The sequence below is a fragment of the Phocoena sinus genome, chromosome 13 (genome assembly GCF_008692025.1).
Source record: "Phocoena sinus isolate mPhoSin1 chromosome 13, mPhoSin1.pri, whole genome shotgun sequence".
Taxonomy (NCBI): Eukaryota; Metazoa; Chordata; class Mammalia; order Artiodactyla; family Phocoenidae; genus Phocoena; species Phocoena sinus.
In genome coordinates this window covers 85,791,724-85,813,596 of record NC_045775.1, presented here as the reverse complement: position 1 = coordinate 85,813,596, position 21,873 = coordinate 85,791,724, and the positions used below count along the sequence as shown (strand labels likewise).

The following is a 21,873-nucleotide window of genomic DNA, read 5'->3' as shown; positions in this document are numbered from 1 at the left end:
GATCCTTTTAATGTGCTGTTGGATTCTGTTTGCTTGTATTTTATTGAGGATTTTTGCATCTATGTTCATCAGTGATATTGGCCTGTAGTTTTCTTTTTTGTGACATCTTTGTCTGGTTTTGTTATCAGTGTGATGGTGGCCTTGTAGAATGAGTTTGGGAGTGTTTCTTCCTCTGCAATTTTTTGGAAGAGTTTGAGAAGAATGGGTGTTAGCTCTTCTCTAAATGTTTGATAGAATTCACCTGTGAAGCCATCTGGTCCTGGGTTTTGTTTGTTGGAAGATTTTTAATCACAGTTTCAATTTCAGTGCTTGTGATTGGTCTGTTCATTTTTTCTATTTCTTCCTGGTTCAGTCTTGGAATGTTGTACTTTTCTAAGAATTTGTCCACTTCTTCCAGGTTGTCCCTTTTATTAACATATAGTTGCTTATAGTAGTCTCTCATGATCCTTTGTATTTCTTCAGTGTCAGATGTTACTTTTTTTTCATTTCTAATGCTATTGATTTCAATCTTCTCCCTTTTTTCTTGATGAGTCTGGGTAATGGTTTATCAATTTTGTTTATATTCTCAAAGAACCAGCTTTTAGTTTTATTGATGTTTGTTATTGTTTTCTTCATTTCTTTTCATTTATTTCTGACCTGATCTTTATGATTTCTTTCATTCTGCTAACGTTGGGGTTTTTTTGTTCTTCTTTCTCTAATTGCTTTAGGTGTAATGTTAGGTTGTTTATTTGAGATCTTTTCTTGTTTCTTGAGGTAGGATTGTATTGCTATAAACTTCCCTCTTAGAACTGCTTTTGCTGCATCCCATAGGTATTCTGTCGTCGTGTTTTCACTGTCATTTTTTTCTAGGTATTTTTTGATGTCCTCTTTGATTTCTTCAGTGATCTCTTAGTTATTTAGTAGTGTCTTGTTTAGCCTCCATGTGTTTGTATTTTTTAGAGTTTTTTTCCTGTAATTGATACCTAGTCTCGTAGCATTGTGGTCGGAAAAGATACTTAATAGTATTTCAATTTTCTTAAGTTTACCAAGGCTTGATTTGGGACCCAAGATATGATCTATCCTGAAGAATGTGCCATGAGCAATTGAGAAGAAAGTGTATTCTGTTGTTTTTGGATGGAAGGTCCTAGAAATATCAATTAAGTCCATCTGGTCTAATGTGCATTAAAGTTGTATTTCTTTATTTATTTTCATTTTGGATGATCTGTCCATTGGTGTAAGTGGGGTGTTAAAGTCCCCTACTATTATTGTGTTACTGTCGATTTCCCCTTTTATGTCTGTTAGCATTTGTCTTATGTATTGAGGTGCTCCTATGTTGGGTGCATAAATATTTACAATTGTTATATATTTTTCTTGGATAGATCCCTTGATCATTATGTAATGTCCTTCTTTGTCTCTTGTAATAGTCTTTATTTTAAAGTCTATTTTTTCTTATATGAGTATTGCTACTTCATCCTTCTCTTGATTTCCATTTGCATGGAATACCTTTTTCCATCCCCTCACTTTCAGTCTGTATGTGTCCCTAGGTCTGAAGTTGGTCTCTTGTAGACAGCATATATAAGGGTCTTGTTTTTGTATCCATGCAGATAGTCTGTGTCTTTTGGTTGGAGCATATAAGCCATTTACATTTAAGGTAAGTATTTATATGTATTTTCCTATGACGATTTTCTTAATTGTTTTGGGTTTCTTTTTGTAGGTCTTTTCCTTCTCTGTGCTTCCCTCCTAGAGAAGTTCCTTTACCATTTGTTGTAAAGCTGGTTTGGTGGTGCTGAGTTCTCTTAACTTTTGCTTGTCTGTAAAGGTTTTAATTTCTCCATTGAATCTGAATAAGATCCTTGCTGGGTAATCTTGGTTGTAGATTTTCCCATTTTATCACTTTGAATGTGTCCTGCCACCCCCTTCTGGCTTGCAGAGTCCTGCTGAAAGATCAGTTATTAACCTTATGGGGATTCCCTTGTATGTTATTTGTTGCTTTTCCCTTGCTGCTTTTAATATTTTTTCTTTGTATATAATTTTTGATAGTTTGATTAATATGTGTCTTGGCATGTTTCTCCTTGGGTTTATCCTGTATGGGACTCTCTGTGCTTCCTGGACTTGATTGACTATTTCTTTCCCATATTAGGGAAGTTTTCAATAATCTCTTCAAATATTTTCTCAGACCCTTTCTTTTTCTCTTCTTCTGGGACCCTTATAATTCGAATGTTGGTGTGTTTAATGTTGGCTCAGAGGTCTCTGAGACTGTCCTCAATTCTTTTTTCTTTATTCAGCTCTGCAGAAGTTATTTCCACTATTCTGTCTTCCAGGTCACTTATCCGTTCTTTTGCCTTAGTTATTCTTCTATTGATTCCTTCTATTTTTAATTTCATTTATTTTGTTGTTCATCATTACTTGTTTGCTCTTTAGTTCTTCTAATTCCTTGTTAAACATTTCTTGTATGTTCTCCATTCTATTTCTGAGATTTTGGATCATCTTTACCATCATTACTCTGAATTCTTTTTCCAGTAGACTGCTTATTTCCTCTTCATATATTTGGTCATATATTTGGGTTTTTACCTTGCTCCTTCATCTGCTGCATATTTCTCTGTCTTCTCACTTTGCTTAACTTACTGTGTTCGGGGTCTCCTTTTCACAGCCTGCAGGTTCGTAGCTCCTCTTGTTTCTGGTGGGTTAGGTTGGTTCAGTGGCTTGTGTAGGCTTCCTTGTGGGGGGGATTTGTGAGTGTGTTCTAGTGGGTGGGCTGAATCTTCTCTTTCTGGTGGGCAGGGCCGTGTCCAGTGGTGTGTTTTGGGTGGTCTGTGAATTTAGTATGACTTTCGGCAGCCTGTCTGCTAATGGGTGGGGTTATGTTCCTGTCTTGCTAGTTGTTTGGCATGGGATGTCCAGCACTGGGGCTTGCTGGCCATTGGATGGAGCTTGGTTTTAGTGTTGAGACGAGAGCTCTCACCAATTAATATTACATGGGGCCGGGTGGTCTCTGGTTGTCCAACATCCTGGACACAGCTCTCCCAACTTGGAGGTCCAGGCCCAACACCCAGCCAGAGCGCCAAGACCCTGCTAGCTTCACAGCACAGAATAAAAGGAAGGTTAAAAAAAAAAAGAACAGACAGAACCCCAAAACAAATGATAAAAGCAAAACTAAACAGGCAAAATCACAGAAACATACATACACACACACACACACACACACACACACACACACACACACACACACATTCACAAAAAGAAAAAAAAAAAACCCAAACAGACAGAACCCCAAGACAAACAGTAAGAGCAAAACTAAACAGACAAAATCACACAAAGAAACATACACACAGACACTCAGAAAAAGAGAAAAAAAAAAAAGGAAGAGAGCAACCAAACCAATAAACAAACCCACAGATGAAAACAAACACTAAAAACTAAACTAAGGTAAACATAAAACCAAAAACAAATCAAATGCAGAAAGCAAACCCTGAGTCCACAGTTGCCCCCAACGTCCCCCGCCTCAATTTTGGAAACACTCGTTGTCTATTCAGGTGTTCCACACATGCAGGGTTTACCAAGCTGATTGTGGGGATTTAGTCCACTGCTTCTGAGGCTGCACAGTGAGATTTCCTTTCCTTTCTCTTCTTTGTTCACACAGCTCCTGGGGTTCAGCTTTGGTTTTGGCCCCGCCTCTGCGTGTAAGTCACCTTCAGGCATCTGTTCCCCGCCAAGACAGGACAGGATTAAAGCAGTGGCTGATTAGGGCTCTCTTGTTCACTCAGGCCCGGGAGAGGGTAGGGTATGGTAGTCACAAATGGGATGCTGGGAGTGCCTGCAGTGGCAGAGGGCAGTGTGACGTTGCACCAGCCTGAGGTGCGCCATGTGTTCTCCTGGGGAAGTTGACCCTGGATCACAGGAGCCTGGCAGTGGTGTGCTGCATAGGCTCCTTTGAGGGTGTGGGTAGTGACCTGTGCTTGCACACGGGACTCTTGATGGCAGTCGTGGCAGAGGTAGCAGTCTGTGCCCGCCTCTGACATCCAAGATGATAGCTGTGGCTTGTGCTCATCTCTGGAGCTCCCTTAGGCGGTGCTTTGCTGTCTGCAGGCTCACGGAGTAGGAAGCCCTTCTCCTCATGCACCCCGAAACAATGGTCTCTTGCCTCTCCGGCAGGTCCAGACTTTTTCCCGAGCTCCCTCCCGGCTAGCCATGGTGCACTAACCCCCTGCAGGCTGTGTTCACGCCACCAACCCCAGTCCTCTCCCTGCGCTCCAACAGAAGCCTGAGCCTCAGGTCCCAGCCCCCACCCGCCCCGGCGGGTGAGCAGACAAGCCTCTCGTGCTGGTGAGTGCTGGTCAGCAACGATCCTCTGTGCGGGAATCTCTCCACTTTGCCCTCCGCACCCCTGTTGCTGTGCTCTCCTCTGTGGATCCAAAGCTCCCCATCCCATCCCTGCCAGTGAGGGGGCTTCCTAGTGTGTGGAAACTTTTCCTCCCTCACAGCTCCCTCCCAGACGTGCAGGTCCCATCCCTATTTTTTGTCTCTTTTTTTTTTTTCTTTTGCCCTACCCATGTACGTGGGGATTTTCTTGCCTTTTTGGAAGTCTGAGGTCTTCTGCCAGCGCTCAGTAGGTGTTCTGTAGGAGTTGTTCCACACATAGATGTAGTTTTGATGTGTTTGTGGGGAGGAAGGTGATCTCCACATCTCACGCCGCCACAATCTTGAAGGTCTCCAACTTACTAGTTCTTATTCATTTCTCTTACTGTTGCTATATAGGCACTGGCATGGTTTCTATTATTTACCGCCTATGGCCTATTTGAACTCTCTTCTCTTCTGCATGTCTCCCAGGTCACGTGTGTATATACCTCATGTATACACACCTGTGTACATGATGAGTATAGAGAATTATCTACCAGTAAAATTGGGAGATCATAGATTATGCCTAGCTCCAACTTGAAATGACATGCCAAGCTGTTTTCTAATAGTTGTACCACCTGACACTTCCACCAGCAGTGTGAGAGTTCCTGTTACTGCACAGACTCCATGATGCCTGGGATTGTCAGTCTATTTATTTTAGCCATCTTTATGTATGTGTCCTGATATCACCTAGCAAATTTAAGTTACATTTCCCTAGATTGCACCTGATCGAGCACCTTTTTAACCTTTTTATTGGCTGTGTTGATATCCTCTACTTGAGCTGTCTGTCCAAGTGGTTGTCTGTCCTCCTACCAGGTGGCCTTCTTCTCATTATTTTGGAGGAGCTTTGGCTAGATCCTGCATACAAAACCTTTGCTCACTTATTTCAAGTATCTTCTTCTACTCTGTGGCTTGTCTTTCCACTCTCTGAATAAACAGAAGTTCTTATTTCTAATGTAGCCTCATTTACCAATTTTTTCCTTCAATACTAGTAATTTGTATGTTCTTCATTTTTTTAATCTTTCCTTACCCCAAATCATAAAGGTATTTTTCTAGAAATGTGTGGTTTTGACTTTCATATTTAGGTCTACAATTCACTTGAAATTATTTTTATAAAAGGCATGAGAAAGGGGAAAATTTTGTTTTATTCTATATTACATCTAATTGTCTAGGACCATTTATTGAGAAGACTGCACTTTCCCTATTCCTCTGTAGTGTCATCTTTGTCAAAACCAAGTGCTTTGCATGCATGGATCTATTTCTGGGCCTTCAATTCTGTTCTGTTGTCGATCCTCATACCAGGACTAGAGTGTCTAAATTACTATAGCTTTTTAGCAAATCTTGAAATCTGGTGTCACTCATCCTCCCATTCAGTTCTTCTTCATTGAAAGTGTCTTAACTATTATTCAGCCTTTGAGTTTTCATACCAATGTTATAATCAATATATCAAATTCTACAAAAAACAGAATCTGTTAAGATTTTTACTGTCTTCTTCCTCAAAACAAAGAAAAAGTGTTCAATAATTCAGTCTTGACTGTGTTGTTTCTATAGGTTTTTAACAACCTGCCAAGACTGAATCAGGAAGAAATAGAAAATATGAACAGACCAATCACAAGCACTGAAATTGAAACTGTGATTAAAAATCTTCCAACAAACAAAAGCCCAAGACCAGATGGCTTCACAGGTGAATTCTATCAAACGTTTAGAGAAGAGCTAATACCTATCCTTCTCGAACTCTTCCAAAATATAGCAGAGGGAGGAACACTCCCAAATTCCTTCTACGAGGCCACCATCACCTTGATACCAAAATCAGACAAGGATGTCACAAAGAAAGAAAACTACAGGCCAGTACCACTGATGAACATAGATGCAAAAATCCTCAACAAAATACTAGCAAACAGAATTCAACAGCACATTAAAAGGATCATACACCATGATCAAGTGGGGTTTATTCCAGGAATGCAAGGATTCTTCAATATACACAAACCTATCAATGTGATAAACCATATTAACAAATTGAAGGAGAAAAACCATATGATCATCTCAATAGATGCAGAGAAAGCTTTCGACAAAATTCAACACCCATTTATGATAAAAACCCTCCAGAAAGTAGGCATAGAGGGAACTTTCCTCAACATAATAAAGGCCATATATGACAAGCCCACAGCAAACATCATCCTCAATGGTGAAAAACTGAAAGCATTTCCACTAAGATCAGGAACAAGACAAGGTTGCCCACTCTCACCACTCTTATTCAACATAGTTTTGGAAGTTTTAGCCACAGCAATCAGAGAAGAAAAGGAAATAAAAGGAATCAAAATCGGAAAAGAAGAAGTAAAGCTGTCACTGTTTGCAGATGACATGATACTATACATAGAGAATCCTAAAGATGCTACCAGAAAACTACTAGAGCTAATCAATGAATTTGGTAAAGTAGCAGGATACAAAATTAATGCACAGAAATCTCTGGCATTCCTATATACTAATGATGAAAAATCTGAAAGTGAAATCAAGAAAACACTCCCATTTACCATTGCAACAAAAAGAATAAAATATCTAGGAATAAACCTACCTAAGGAGACAAAAGACCTGTATGCAGAAAATTATAAGACACTGATGAAAGAAATTAAAGATGATACAAATAGATGGAGAGATATACCATGTTCTTGGATGGAAAGAATCAACATTGTGAAAATGACTCTACTACCCAAAGCAATCTACAGATTCAACGCAATCCCTATCAAACTACCACTGGCATTTTTCACAGAACTAGAACAAAAAATTTCGCAATTTGTATGGAAACACAAAAGACCCCGAATAGCCAAAGCAATCTTGAAAACGAAAAAAGGAGCTGGAGGAATCAGGCTCCCTGACTTCAGACTATACTACAAAGCTACAGTAATCAAGACAGTATGGTACTGACACAAAAACAGAAAGATAGATCAATGGAACAGGATAGAAAGCCCAGAGATAAACCCACACACATATGGTCACCTTATCTTTGATAAAGGTGGCAGGATTGTACAGTGGAGAAAGGACAGCCTCTTCAATAAATGGTGCTGGGAAAACTGGACAGGTACATGTAAAAGTATGAGATTAGATCACTCCCTAACACCATACACAAAAATAAGCTCAAAATGGATTAAAGACCTAAATGTAAGGCCAGAAACTATCAAACTCTTAGAGGAAAACATAGGAAGAACACTCTATGACATAAATCACAGCAAGATCCTTTCTGACCCACCTCCTAGAGTAATGGAAATAAAAACAAAAATAAACAAATGGGACCTAATGAAACTTCAAAGCTTTTGCACAGCAAAGGAAACCATAATCAAGACCAAAAGACAACCCTCAGAATGGGAGAAAATATTTGCAAATGAAGCAACTGACAAAGGATTAATCTCCAAAATTTACAAGCAGCTCATGCAGCTCAATAACAAAAAAACAAACAACCCAATCCAAAAATGGGCAGAAGACCTAAATAGACATTTCTCCAAAGAAGATATACAGAATGCCAACAAACACATGAAAGATTGCTCAACGTCATTAATCATTAGAGAAATGCAAATCAAAACTACAATGAGATATCGTCTCACACCAGTCAGAATGGCCATCATCAAAAAATCTAGAAACAATAAATAATGGAGAGGGTGTGGAGAAAAGGGAACACTCTTGCACTGCTGGTGGGAATGTGAATTGGTTCAGCCACTATGGAGAACAGTATGGAGGTTCCTTAAAAAACTACAAATAGAATTACCATATGACCCAGCAATCCCACTACTGGGCATATACCCTGAGAAAACCAAAATTCAAAAAGAGTCATGTACCAAAATGTTCATTGCAGCTCTATTTACAATAGCCCGGAGATGGAAACAACCTAAGCGCCCATCATCGGATGAATGGATAAAGAAGATGTGGCACATATATACAATGGAATATTACTCAGCCTTAAAAAGAAATGAAATTGAGCTATTTGTAATGAGGTGGATAGACCTAGAGTCTGTCATACAGAGTGAAGTAAGTCAGAAAGACAAAGACAAATACCGTATGCTAACACATATATATGGAATTTAAGGGGAAAAAAATGTCATGAAGAACCTAGGGGTAAGACAGGAATAAAGACGCAGACCTACTGGAGAACGGACTTGAGGATATGGGGAGGGGGAAGGGTGAGCTTTGACAGGGCGAGAGAGAGTCATGGACATATACACACTAACAAACGTAGTAAGGTAGATAGCTAGGGGGAAGCAGCCGCAAGGCACAGGGATATTAGCTCGGTGCTTTGTGACAGCCTGGAGGGGTGGGATAGGGAGAGTGGGAGGGAGGGAGACGCAAGAGGGAAGACATATGGGAACATATGTATAAGTATAACTGATTCACTTTGTTATAAAGCAGAAACTAACACACCATTGTAAAGCAATTATACCCCAATAAAGATGTTTAAAAAATAAATAAATAAATAAATAAAAATAAATTTTAGGGTAAAATAAAATACATTTTTAAAAATCAGATTAAGGACATTCCCTTCTATTCTTAATAAAAGAGTTGGTTTTTTTTAAAATAATGAATTCCTAGTTCAAGTTTTCTAAATGACTTTTCTGTATCTATAAGGTAAGTGTATTATTTTTCTCCTTTAGTTTGTTTATGCAAAATAAAAGAGTGAATTATCTAATATGAAACAACTTCGTATTGCTCTGTATAACCCCAATTTAGTCCTTTATGTATGTTGTTAAAATAAATTTGCTTTACATTTTTCATCTGTGTTTATGAATGAGAGTTGGCCTGAAATTTTCCTTTGTAGTAATGTCCTGGACTTCCCAGGTAGTGCAGTGGTTGAGAATCCACCTGCCAATGCAGGGGACACAGGTTCAACCCCTGGTCCAGGAAGATCCCACATGCCACAGAGAAACTAAGCCCATGCACCACAACTACTGAGCCTGTGTTCTACAGCCCATAAGCCACAACTACTGAGCCTGTGCGCTACAGCTACTGAACCCTGCATGCCTAGAGCTCGTGCTCCACAACTAGAGAAGAGAAGCCACCGCAGTGAGAAGCCCATGCACCACTGTGAAGAGTAGCCCCAGCTCGCTGCAACTAGAGAAAGCCTGTGCACAGCAATGAAGACCCAATACAACCAAAAATAAATTTTAAAAAAATTAATAATGTCCTTGTTGGGTTTGGGTGTCAAGGTTTTCCTGACCTTGTAAAATGAGATAAGGACTATTTCCTCTTTTACTGCTCTCTGAAACAATTTGTTGAAAATTGATGTTATCTCTTTATTAAATGTTTTGTAGAATTCACCAGTAAAACCAACTGAATCTGGAATTTTGTTTGTGGGAAGATTTTAAATTTATTTAATAGTTATATGATTATCTTCCTCTCTCATGGCTTATATTTTCTTTCTAATTATCTAAACACAATGGCTAGAATTTTCAAAGACAGGAGAGGGGAACAACATTAATTAAGAGAGTTAATAACAGGTATGTTTATCCTTTCTAGGTGTTTATGAAATCCACTAGGGTATTCACATGGTGAGTGATATGTAGACAACTATCTTTTATTATGGGCATTATTATTTCTTTGAAAATTCAGAAGAACTAAAGAACCCTCCTTGAAAAATGTGGGTCCAGAGTCTCTTAAGTATTGAGTAGATTTCATCTCTTTTCCATGTGTTGCTTTGTAAGCTTTCTCATTTCTGTCTTTAATGTTTGAGTTTCTCTGCATTGGGGGGATTAGATTTGCTGGAGCTTCCTCTATCTTCTTTTTCTATTCCACCCCACCCCCGCCCCAACCCTTCTATCCCAGAACCAACTTTGGAATTTATCAATTCTATTTGTTGGTTGTTTTCCTTATAATAACTTTATAATTTTTTATGCCTATCTTTTTTATTTCCTTCCATGGAGTTGTTTAGTTGCTCTTTTTTATAGAGTTAAATGGTTAGATGATGGATTTTAATGTTTTCTACACTTATTATTAATCATAATGATATTTAAAGATACATGCTTGTTTAGAACTCACCATTGGTCACATTCCATGAAATTTGATATGTTCTCTCTGCCATTATTTTCTAAATATTCTGTACCAATGGCTTTGGCTTAATCTAACCAAGAAAGTAAATACTTAGAAGCTAAATTTTTTGTTGCTTATTTTTTTTAATTAGTGGATTTATTTTTTGTTGGGTTTATCATTGTTTTGACTTCAGCTGTAAATTTCTAGATTACCTACATGGGGATTATACCACGTGGTCTGTATAATTTCTTTTGGGTCTCTGAGTTTTTCATAGATGTTTATGAGTGCTATCCATTAAATACATTATTCTTAATATATTACTAGAGTATTTTAGATCCTTATTTGACTAGCAAATTTGTCAAAGCCAGAGTATGTTAAAACCTCCCACTATATCTGAAACTATTGTACTGTCTTGTTGTATTGTTCTTGTACTTCTGAGAGTTTAGCTTTATATATTTTATTTTGATGCATGGTTATTTGACACATAAACATTTTTATTTGGGGAAGGATAATTTTTATTAGTATAAAATGATTCAATTTTTCATTTAATTTTTTGCATTGAAAGATATATTATCAGATTGAAAGATTAATATTGTGAATCTGATTTCTTTGTATTGCTATTGTATGCAAATCTTACGCATATCTTGCTTAGGCGCTGATTTTTAATCTTCTAGGACATGTATTTTAGATCTATTTTGAGGAGAGCATATAATTGGATTTTAACATTTGACTCAACCTGAACATCTGCCTTTTCTTTTTTTAATTTTTTTATTTTTTGGTTGCATTGCCTCTTTGTTGCTGCACGCGGGCTTTCTCTAGTTGCGGCGAGTGGGGGCTACTTTTTGTTGTGGTGCACGGGCTTCTCATTGCAGTGACTTCTCTTGTTGTGGAGCATGGGCTCTAGGCGGGTGGGCTTCAGTAGTTGTATAGCGTGGGCTCAGCAGTTGTGGCTCACAGGCTCTAGAACTCAGGCTCAGTAGATGTGGCACATGGGCTTAGTTGCCCCATGGCATGTGGGATCTTCCCAGACCATGGATTGAACCTGTGTCCCCTGCATTGGCAGGAGGATTCTTAACCACTGCACCACCAGGGAAGTCCCGAGCATCTGTCTTTTAATAAAAACTTTGTTTAATTTATTTTTTCTTTAGAAGGTACTCAACACATTTTTACCTTACTAGTGATTACCTTTAAATTAAAAAAAATTATGAGTCCCTTTTTCTCCACTTAGATCACAAACTGAGGCAGTGTTTATTGATCCCTTCCTATGGAAAATAAGGAAAATAACATGATAACTCCCCCTACTCCTTTCATATCCTTCCTAGTGTGAGATAATATAACCCAGGACTCTTGATCAACATTACTTAATAGTAGTTTGATATTACATATCATGTCTTTCAGGAAGGACTTGTCTTTGTGTGAACAGATTTACAATAATCTTTCAGACCCATAGTGATTGCAGCCAGACCTTTCACAGCACAACCTCCCCAGCCTTCTGCTCTGTGATTTTTTATTTTGATACCTCTCCTGATGAACTCAGGTATATCAAAAGCTGGAAACTGGATACACCTGTGTGGGATTTGTCTTCATTCCTGAAATTCAAAAACATTCACAAGGATGTGTGGACTTACTGATTCCTGCCCTTAGGATTTCAGTGGCTTCAATAAGTTTACTCACCAAGTTTTACTTCAATTGAATTATTTTTTGGATAAATGATCTTAGGGATTCTTCTTCCATTTCCCACTTTTTCTGCTAAGAAATCATACCCACATGAAATTGTATTAGAAACATTCCCAACTACTTGAATGCAGTAATAACATAAAGAAAACCTGGTACTGAGCAGACCTTCAATAAACGTTGGTCAAGAAAAAACAATACCCATGATGTGACAAAGTATCACTCCATAAGTGCATATTTTTCAACCAGAAATAATTGAATTGCTAAGGGGAAAATCCAAAAGCTGGGCTACCAAGAGAGTTCACATCATCATTATATATTCGACATAAATATAAACTGATGAGATTGTGTAATAACTTCTCATTGCCTAGTCATTCAGTACACGTCTTAAGCAGTGGTGATAAGCAAAGCTCTGGCCTGGGTCCTAGACAGAAAGAAACAGTGACCCTAATGGTCTGTCCTCAGTTCCACTCCTCCATCCTCCAACCCTGCTATTCCATATTCTTCGCAGACCTTCCTTATTCTTCAGCTTTTTCATCCCTCCCCCCCCACTTTATAACTGCCTTCCTTGTATTGACTCCCCACCCCTTTGTCTTTCTCCACACCTTCCCTCCCCCATTTGTCTACCAATATTTAGCAATCACCCTCTGGATCCCACATTTCTCCTCTCCATTTGGGGTGCGAGGTGAAAAAGTTATAAGAGGGAAGCTATAAAAATGCAAAACCGTATGTCCTTTATGGTGGCAATAATATTTGCACATTCTAGAAACTATTCAAATTCAGTACAGTAAGTCCTCTGCATACAAACCTTCAAGTTGTGAACTTTCAAAGATGCTAACTTGCGTTTGCGTGTCCACATAAGTTAGTTCATGTGTCTGGCATACATTGTCACATGTGTGCAACCTCTACAAGTGGCTGTGCTTTTGTGTACTTTACTCTACAGTACTGTATAAAGTAGAGTATCTTTATTTCAAGCCCAGGATGTCCAGAAGCAAGTGTAAAAGCAGCGGTGATGTAGCTGGTACTTTCCTGCTCACTCGATGCCAGCCCCTGGATGCCAGCTCTCGTACTGGACTACTGTACTTTTCAAGGTACTGTACTGTAAGATTAAAAATGTTTTCTTTATTTTGTGTGTTTCTTTTTTATGTATTATTTTTGTGAAAATTATTATAAACCTATTACAGTATGGTACTATATAGCCGATTGTGTTAGTTGGGTACCTAAGCTAACTTTGTTGGACCTACAAACATGCTCTTGGGATGGAACTTGTTCTTATGCAGGGGACTTACTGTATGTCCCAAACAGAAGTCATCACCAGCCAGTCGATATACCATCTCCCACTCAATCACACACATGGAAAATCTAGATGTCATTCTAAGTAACAGCTTTCCTCCCACCCTCTTCATATGATCACCACCCAGCCAAACTCATTTTACCTCTTAGCATTTCTCAGTCTGTGCCTCTTTCTTGACACCTAAACCCTATTTTCTACTCTCGACTCTTTCCCTAGGCACTCTCATTCACATCCACCTCTTCAATTACCGTCTGAAGTTCAATGACCTTGCAAAAAGGTGTAACTCTAAGCTCCAGACCCATATAGGCCATGACCTACTTGACATCTCAAGTCACCAAGTACTCAGCTCACGCATGACCAAACTCATGATCTCACTCTTAAATCCAGTTTTCCTCCAGAGTTATCTTTTTTCCTTGAATCGTATTACCATCCAAAAGGCCTAGCTTCCTGGATCTTGCCATATCTCTCACCCCACATTCAATCTGACACCAAGACCTGTGGATTTTACCTCCTAGAATGCCTGGAGTCCATCCACCTATGCCTAGCTGATGTCTCACCTGCATTTCTGCACCTGCCTCCTAACTGCCATTCTTATCTATAGGGATCGTTCTGTGCACAGTGGCTACAGTGAGCTCTCAGAAACATGTTACACCATGCTACTCTCCTGCTCTCAACTGCTCTGGCTGCTTCCCATTGTTCTTAGGAGAAAATCCATGCTTCCCACACTGGACTGAACGTTCCTACCTAAGGTTGGCCCCTGACTGCTTCTCCAACCTCTTTACCTACTGTGATCTCCCTTATTCAGCACCATCCCACCAACCTACCTACTTCCCATCCTTCAGACATACCATGGTCTGACTTGTTGTAGGGCCTTCACTTTGGCTGCCCCCTCAGTCTAGAAAAAACCTCACTCGTTTAAGCAGTTAATGCTTCCTGACCATCAGCATCACTATTATTGGGAAGCTTTCCCTGACCCACTTCCTTCTCAACAGATCCTTGTCTGTTTGATATCATGTTTTCCTTTCTACTCAGACTTCAAAGCTCCATCCCAGCAGCGGTCATGGCTGTTTGCCTCACCATCATGTTCTCCCTGCCCAGCATAGGACCTGACCTTGATGGGCACTCAGTAAAGGGTCACTAAATTACTGCCTGAAGAAGAATCTCCTACCACTTCCAGCGAAGTTCACATGGTTACATCCAGATGTTGCAGCAGCCTCCTAAGTGGTCTCCAGGCCTCAAGACCCCCTTCAACTCCTGCTCAAACCATCTTAGGACTGATCTCATCCATCACAAATGCAGCCTCGTGGCTCTACATTTACACTCATCCAAGGGCTCTTCAGCGCTTCATGGTAAAACCTGCGTATAATCAGCCCCCTTGACCTTTCCCCTGTTTAACTCCATGACTTCAGTTCCCACCACTCCTCAGCTCACAGTTTTTTATGCTCTAACAAAATTACTTTTAGATCCAACATAAACTATCATGGTAGACACTTCCATGCTTTGCCTTAGACATTTCTCTCTGCCCCTCTTCCCTCTTCTTTACTTCTGTAAACCCTGCTTGTCCTTCAAAATTCAGCTGAGAAGACATTTCCTCTTGGAAAGCTTCCAAGACCATTTATTTACTTGCCACTTATGCAGCTACTTCTGATTTTTTTCCTGCTCCCCTGGACACTGTCTATAACACTCTCCTTACCACATAATGTTAAGATGATCCATTTACATTTCTAGCACCACTACAACCAGGCTGAGAGCTTCTCAATACAAGAAAGAATTTTTTTAATTTTTTAATTATAGGTTTAAACAATTTTGGGCATATAACAGATAATAAATAAACATTTATTGCAATGACATAAAATAAAGATTATTGGACTCAATGATCTCTTAAGGTATTCTTCATTTTGCCTTTGAAATTCCATCTTATAAAGAATTCCCTCAGCCACCAGTGTAAGACTAGAGCATAAGATCATTGAGGTATTCATGTCCGCCCTTTACTGAATACCTATACTTCGCCAGGCACCCTGGGTGCTACTCCATAGACATGATCTCATTTAATTTTCATGAATAAACCAAGAATTTTAGTCTTCCTTTTTTTCAGATGAGAAAACTAAACAGCCCATGCCCTTTCGCCCCACTCCTCCTACCTTCTGATTCTAATAATGACATGTTTGAGGGACTGCTAACCCTCAGGAAAAGCAAGATCGGGAACCCCTTCTGCCCAAAGCCAACCTCTCACGCAAAGCCAAGGGGCAGTCAAGGTGGTGGGTACGATTGCACTTACTGAGGTTCACAGAAATGCTATTTAAAACAGTGTGCTGCTTCTTTGCGTATGTGAGCGTGGCTTGACACGCATAGTTCCCTCCATCCCCTGTCGAGACATTCTTCACTAAAAGCCTTTTTCTCCGAGAAATAAATCGTTCTCCTTCAATCTCTTTACAGTCCTAAATTTAAAAAATATATTTTTCATTTCAAAGAGTATTTTGGGGTATCAGTTACATTCCTAGTTAGCACCATTCTATGAACCATGGGGAGACAAGAAACCTATGTGATCTCTAGACCTTAGGTAATTTACAATCTAATTAAAGACATATGTATATTTATATAAGATATATACATATCTCCCCAGAAAACTGATAAAGGATATTCTACAGGTTACAGTGAGAGCTATAAATATGAGGTCTACTGGGAGTTGAGAGGAGAGAGGCCTATGAAGGCTGGAAGGAAGACTTTATGGAGAAGGATTGGACCTAGTCCATAAAGGAGTTTGGTAGGAGGATGTGAACAGGCAGGAAGGTCCTCCACGTCGCTCAATGGACCACTGTCTAATGGCACCAAGCTCCTTTGCAAGACTGCAAGCCCAGGTGAATAAGGACTGTGACCTCTGTGTTACAGGTCCAATCACACCTTCTCCACCTATCAGGGGTTGGATTTGCCGAGGTCCAAAATAACTCTTCACCAACCTTCTATCTGGTGGCCTGAGCAATAGTCAAAGTGCGTGGCAAGGTTAAGGGGAGCAGATATCACGTCACTTCTTAAGTCACCCAGGCTTCCTCTGCATCAACAAGGAAACAGCCTCACACAAAACCAACTTGAAGGCTGGTTAGTCTCAGGAAGGCCTTTCTCATTGTTCTCCTCAGTTTCCACCCAGAGGGCAAGCCTCACCATTCATCTGTCCTGTCATAAGCTCACATTCTCATGTGAATCGTTTTTTCCATCTCAGAGGCCCACTCCTGAACTCTTTCTCAAACCTTTTCCCATTTCTTCAGGAAGTGCCAATCTACAAAATAACATCTGGGATAATTGAGTCCATTTATTCACTCAAATATTTTTCTTGCTCTTTGCTAGCATTGTGAGAGGCCCTGGTCATGCAGGAATAAGATGATGTCCCTCAGAGCTCACAATCCTTATAATAGAGAAGGCAAACATACAACCCCTCATTATATAAAGACGTAATCGCTCCAGTTTTGAGCTCTCTCCTCACTGAGTCAACCATGGTCAGAATTCACTCTCCACCATTGGAACAGTGTGAATGCTTCCATCGTGGAAGGTGAAATTCAATAATGCCAAAATGAACATTTGTTTATTTATTTATCATGTGAACAATAACTTTCTAGAAGTCTTATATTATTTTTTCTGTAAACACTCTATAGGGGAAACCAAATTATAATCAGAAAATTGCTTACGGAGTAGAATGGGAATTACTAGTAAGAGTCAGATGCTGATAATATGAGTGATGTTGCCTTCTTTAGAATAGGGACAAACAAAAAGTGTGAGTGTTTGGATTATGGAAACCTCGTTCCTGGGTGGGGCTTGTGTGGGCGCAATCTCTGGGACTCTGTTTCTATGCTCTGATCTTGATCAGTCCCCTTTCTGATTGACTCATTCAAGACATACAAATATTTAATCATATTAAAGTTTACCCTGGACAGCTGAAGAGCCATTCTGTCCTTTTTCAGTAACTAGAACTGTCTCTATTGCAATCCGCTGCATTATTTTAGAGTTTTAATTCTCAGAAGGCTTTGACTTTTAGTTAACAGTGAGTGGTGATATCTCACTAATAAGATTTTAATTAGTAATATTAGCAGCCTACATTTGAAAATTTTTGTCTTTCTAGCACCAAGAAGAACAATTCTGACCCAGCATGTACAATGGTTCACAGGTACAAAATAGACGAGAGCATCCTGGCTAAGCTGTAGTGGTCATAGGAGAGTGATGAAGATGAAACTGGTGAGGGAGTCAGGAGCCCAATCATAGAGAACCATGAAAAGGGGAGGAGCATCTGAAGCTGTCTGTGCAAGGGACCAAGGTGTGCATATTTGCCTTGGAGCACAATCTGTCTGGTTGCACTGTGGGAAAGGATTAAAATGGGGGCAATCCTAACGACTAGGGAACAATTTAGGAAATTATTTCCACACACTAAGGCTGAATAGAACATGAACTAAGGCAGTACACTGGGGATAACCAGAAGGGAACAAAAAACAGTGATTTTAAGCAGTTCTAATTCACAGCCTTAGTGACAAATTTGGACTATGGAGAGGGAACAGGACCGGTATGGTCCCAGCTTAGGGATGCAAAAGTGTCCTTAGATAGGAGATGGAATGCAAAGAAAATACAGAAGAATGATCAGATTTGAGGTTAAGATTAAAAAGTGGCTCTAGACATGGTGAATCTGGTGAGTTGTGTGATGGGAATGTCTACATGGAATGTATGTTAGGTTGTTGGATGAAGTATCTGGAGATGGGAGAAAGGAGAGTTGGGAGCCATCTGTGTGCGATGGTCCTATGAGCCTTCCACCTGAATGCAATCAAAGCAAGAACTGAAGACAACCATGGCTGAAACTGGGAACCCCTAAAATCTAAGACCCAAACCCAGAGAATGAGAACACAGTAATGATTACTAAGGAAAAGCCACGGAGTGGGGAGATAAAGAATGAATAAGTTTCAGAAGGGAGGGAAGATGAAGCTCTCAGCTCATGGGCACGTCCAGCAGCGATGGACACCACAAGAGATCAAAATCAGGATCAGGATTGGAAATGAATGTTAGATTTAGCAGCTGGGAAGCCAGTAGTAACTCAGCAACTATAGATCCAGTATGGTGGTAGGGCAGAAACCATTGTATCGAGGAGTAATTTGGAATTGAAGAAAAAAAGGAGACATTCCTGTTTTTCCAAATGTGGATACTTCAGAGTCTATGAGCATGGATGTTCTAACACCTGAACTTTCTCCTCTGGAACACCTCCAATCTCAAGGACCACCTCTACTCCTATGAGTCTTCAATTCTCCCTGCCACAAGCCAGATTTTGTCATTATCCAGAAATACTCTGTCTCTAAATTCTTAAAAATAAAAATATACCATTCTGGGGGGGACCTTCCAGGTGGTGGAGGAGTAAGACATGGAAATCACCTTCCTCCCCACAAATACATCAAAAAGACACCTACATGTGGAACAACTCCTACAGAACAACTACTGAACGCTGGCAGAAGACCTCAGACTTCCAAAAAGGCAAGAAAATCCCCACATGCTTGGGTAGGGTAAAAGAGAAAAGAAAAAACAGAGACAAAAGAATAGGGACGGGACCTGCCCCTTGGAGAGGGAGCTGTGAAGGAGGAAAAGTTTCCACACACTAGGAAGCCCCTTCACTGGTGGAGACGGGGGGTGGCGGAGGGGGAAAGCTTCGGAGCCACGGAGGAGAGCACAGCAATAGGGGTGCAGAGGCCAAAGCAGAGAGATTCCTACACAGAGGACTGGTGCCAACCAGCACCCACCAGCCTGAGAGCCTTGTCTGTTCACCTGCCGGGGTGGGTGGGGGCTGGGAGCTGAGGCTCTAGCTTCGCAGGTCAGATCCCAGGGAGAGGACTGGGGTTGGCTGCGTGGATACAGCCTAAAGGCGGCTAGTGCACCACAGCTAGCCGGGAGGGAGGTCAGAAAAAAGTCTGGAACTGCCTAAGAGGTGAGAGACCATTGTTTTGGGGTGTTTGAGGAAAGGGGATTCCTTCTCTGCTGCCCACAGAAGGCAGAGCACTGCCTAAACGAGCTCCAGAGACGGGCGCAAGCCACGGCTATCAGCATGGACACCAGAGACGGACATGAGATGCTAAGGCTGCTGCTGCAGCCACCAACAATCCTGTGTGCAAGCACAGGTCACTATCCACACCACCACCGGCCCCCCAGGGAGCCTGTGTAGCCTGCCACTGCCAGGGTTCCGTGATCCAGGGACAAGTACCCCAGGAGAACACATGGTGTGACTCAGGCTGTTGCAATGTTATGCTGGCCTCTGCCGCTGCAGGCTCGCCCCGCATTCCAATTATATACCTTACCCCTCCCTCCCCCCTGGTCTGAGTGAGCAAGAGCTCCCTAATCAGCTGCTGCTTTAACTCAGTCCTGTCTGGGCGGGAACAGATGCCTGAAGGTGACCTACCCGCAGAGATGGGGCCAAGATCAAAGCTGGACCCTAGGAGCTGTGCGAACAAAGAAGAGAAAAGGAAATTTCTCTGTCCAGCCACAGGAGCAGTGGATTAAATCTCCACAATCAACTTGATGTACGCTGCATCTGTGGAACACCTGAATAGACAACGAATCATCCCAAAATTGAGGGAGTGGACTTTGGGAGCAACTGTAAACTTGAGTTTTACTATCTGTGAATGATTTGTTTCTGATTTTTATGTTTATCTTAGTTTAGTTTTTGGCCCTTGTTATCACTGGTGGACTTGTTTATTGGTTTGGTGGCTCTCTCCTTTATTATTATTTTTTTTTTAGTTTTTTTATTTAAATAATTTTTTCACTTATTTATTATTTTCTTCCTTTTTGTCTCACTTTTCTTCTGAGCTGTGTGGCTGACAGGGTCCTGCTGCTCCGGCCTGGTGTCAGGCCTGAGCCGCTGTGGTGGGAATTCCCATAAGGTTAATAGCTGATCTTTCAGCGGAAACTCTGCAACCAGAAGGGGGTGGCAGACATATTTAAAATGATGAAAGGGAAAAATTTACAACCAAGATTACTCTAACCAGCAAGAATCTCAATCAGATTTGATGGAGAAAACAAAACCTTTACAGACAAGCAAAAGTGAAGAGAATTCAACACCACCAAACCAGCTTTACAACAAATGCTAAAGGAACTTCTCTAGGCGGGAAACACAAGAGAAGGGAAAGACCTACAAAAACAAACCAAGAACAATTAAGAAAATGGTAATAAGAACACACACACTAATAATTACCTTAAGTGTAAATGGATTAGGTGCTCCAACCAAAAGACATACAGTCTGAATAGATACAAAAATAAGACCCATATATATCCTCTCTAAAAGAGACCCACTTCAGACCTAGGGACACATACAGACTGAAAGTGAGGGGATGGAAAAAGATATTCCATGCAAATGGAAATCAAAAGAAAGCTGGAGTAGCAATTCTCATATCAGACAAAATAGACATTAAAATAAAGACTATTACAAGAGACAAATAAGGACACTACATAATGATCAAGGGATCAATACAAGAAGAAGATACAACAATTGTAAATATTTATGCACCCAACACAGAAGCACCTCAATACATAAGACAAATGCTAACAGCCGTAAAAGGGGAAGTCGACAGTAACACAAAAATAGTAGGGGACTTTAACACCTCACTTACACCAATGGACACATCATGCAAAATGAAAATATATAAGGAAACACAGCTTTAAATGACACATTAAACAAGATGGACTTAATTGATATTTATAGGACATTCCATCCAAAAACAACAGAATACACTTTCTTCTCCAGTGCTCATGGAACATTCTCCAGGAGAGATCATATCTTGGGTCACAAATCAAGCTGTGGTAAATTTAAGAAAATTGAAATCGTATCAAGCATCTTTTCCGACCACAGTGCTATGAGACTAGATATAAATTACAGGAAAAAAACTGTAAAAAATACAAACACATGGAAGCTAAACAAGACACTACTAAATAACTAAGAGATCACTGAAGAAATCAAAGAGGAAATCAAAAAATACCTAGAAACAAAAGACAATGAAAACATGATGACCGAAAACCTATGGGATGCAGCAAAAGCAGTTCCAAAAGGGAAGTTTATAGCACTACAATCCTACCTCAAGAAACAAGAAAAATCTCAAATAACAACCTAACATTACACCTAAAGCAGTCAGAGAAAGAAGAACAAAAACTACCCAAGGTTAGCAGAAGGAAAGAAATCATAAAGATCAGATCAGAAATAAATGAAAAAGAAATGAAGGAAACAGTTGCAAAGATCAATAAAACTAAAATCTGGTTCTTTGAGAAGATGAACAAAATTGATAAACCATTAGCCAGACTCATCAAGAAAAAAAGGGAGAAGACTCAAGTCAATAGAATTAGAAATGAAAAAGGATAAGTAACAACTGATACTGCAGAAATACAAAGGATCCTGAAAGATTACTACAAGCAACTATATGCTAGTAAAATGGACAACCGGGAAGAAATGGACAAATTCTTAGAAAAGCACAGCTTTCCGAGACTGAACCAGGAAGAAATAGAAAATATGAACAGAC

The 21,873-nt window shown here is 40.1% G+C and overlaps 1 protein-coding gene across 4 annotated transcripts in view; it reads right to left on the bottom strand.

Annotated features, from left to right (window-relative positions):
* Positions 1 to 21,873, bottom strand: part of IL1RL2 (interleukin 1 receptor like 2) — a 52,694-nt gene that overhangs the window by 20,509 nt on the left and 10,312 nt on the right. For 3 of the 4 annotated variants that reach the window (XR_004352984.1, XM_032653560.1, XM_032653562.1), the window contains exons 5-6: positions 15,630 to 15,789; positions 12,058 to 12,132 (exon numbers count right to left, since the gene is read on the bottom strand). Coding sequence is in view for 3 of the 4 variants with exons in the window: in XM_032653560.1 (XP_032509451.1) it covers positions 12,058 to 12,132; positions 15,630 to 15,789 (235 nt within the window). In the remaining variant the exon portion in view is untranslated. The remainder of the gene's footprint in view (positions 1 to 12,057; positions 12,133 to 15,629; positions 15,790 to 21,873) is intronic. The other variant, XM_032653561.1, reaches the window with a different exon arrangement.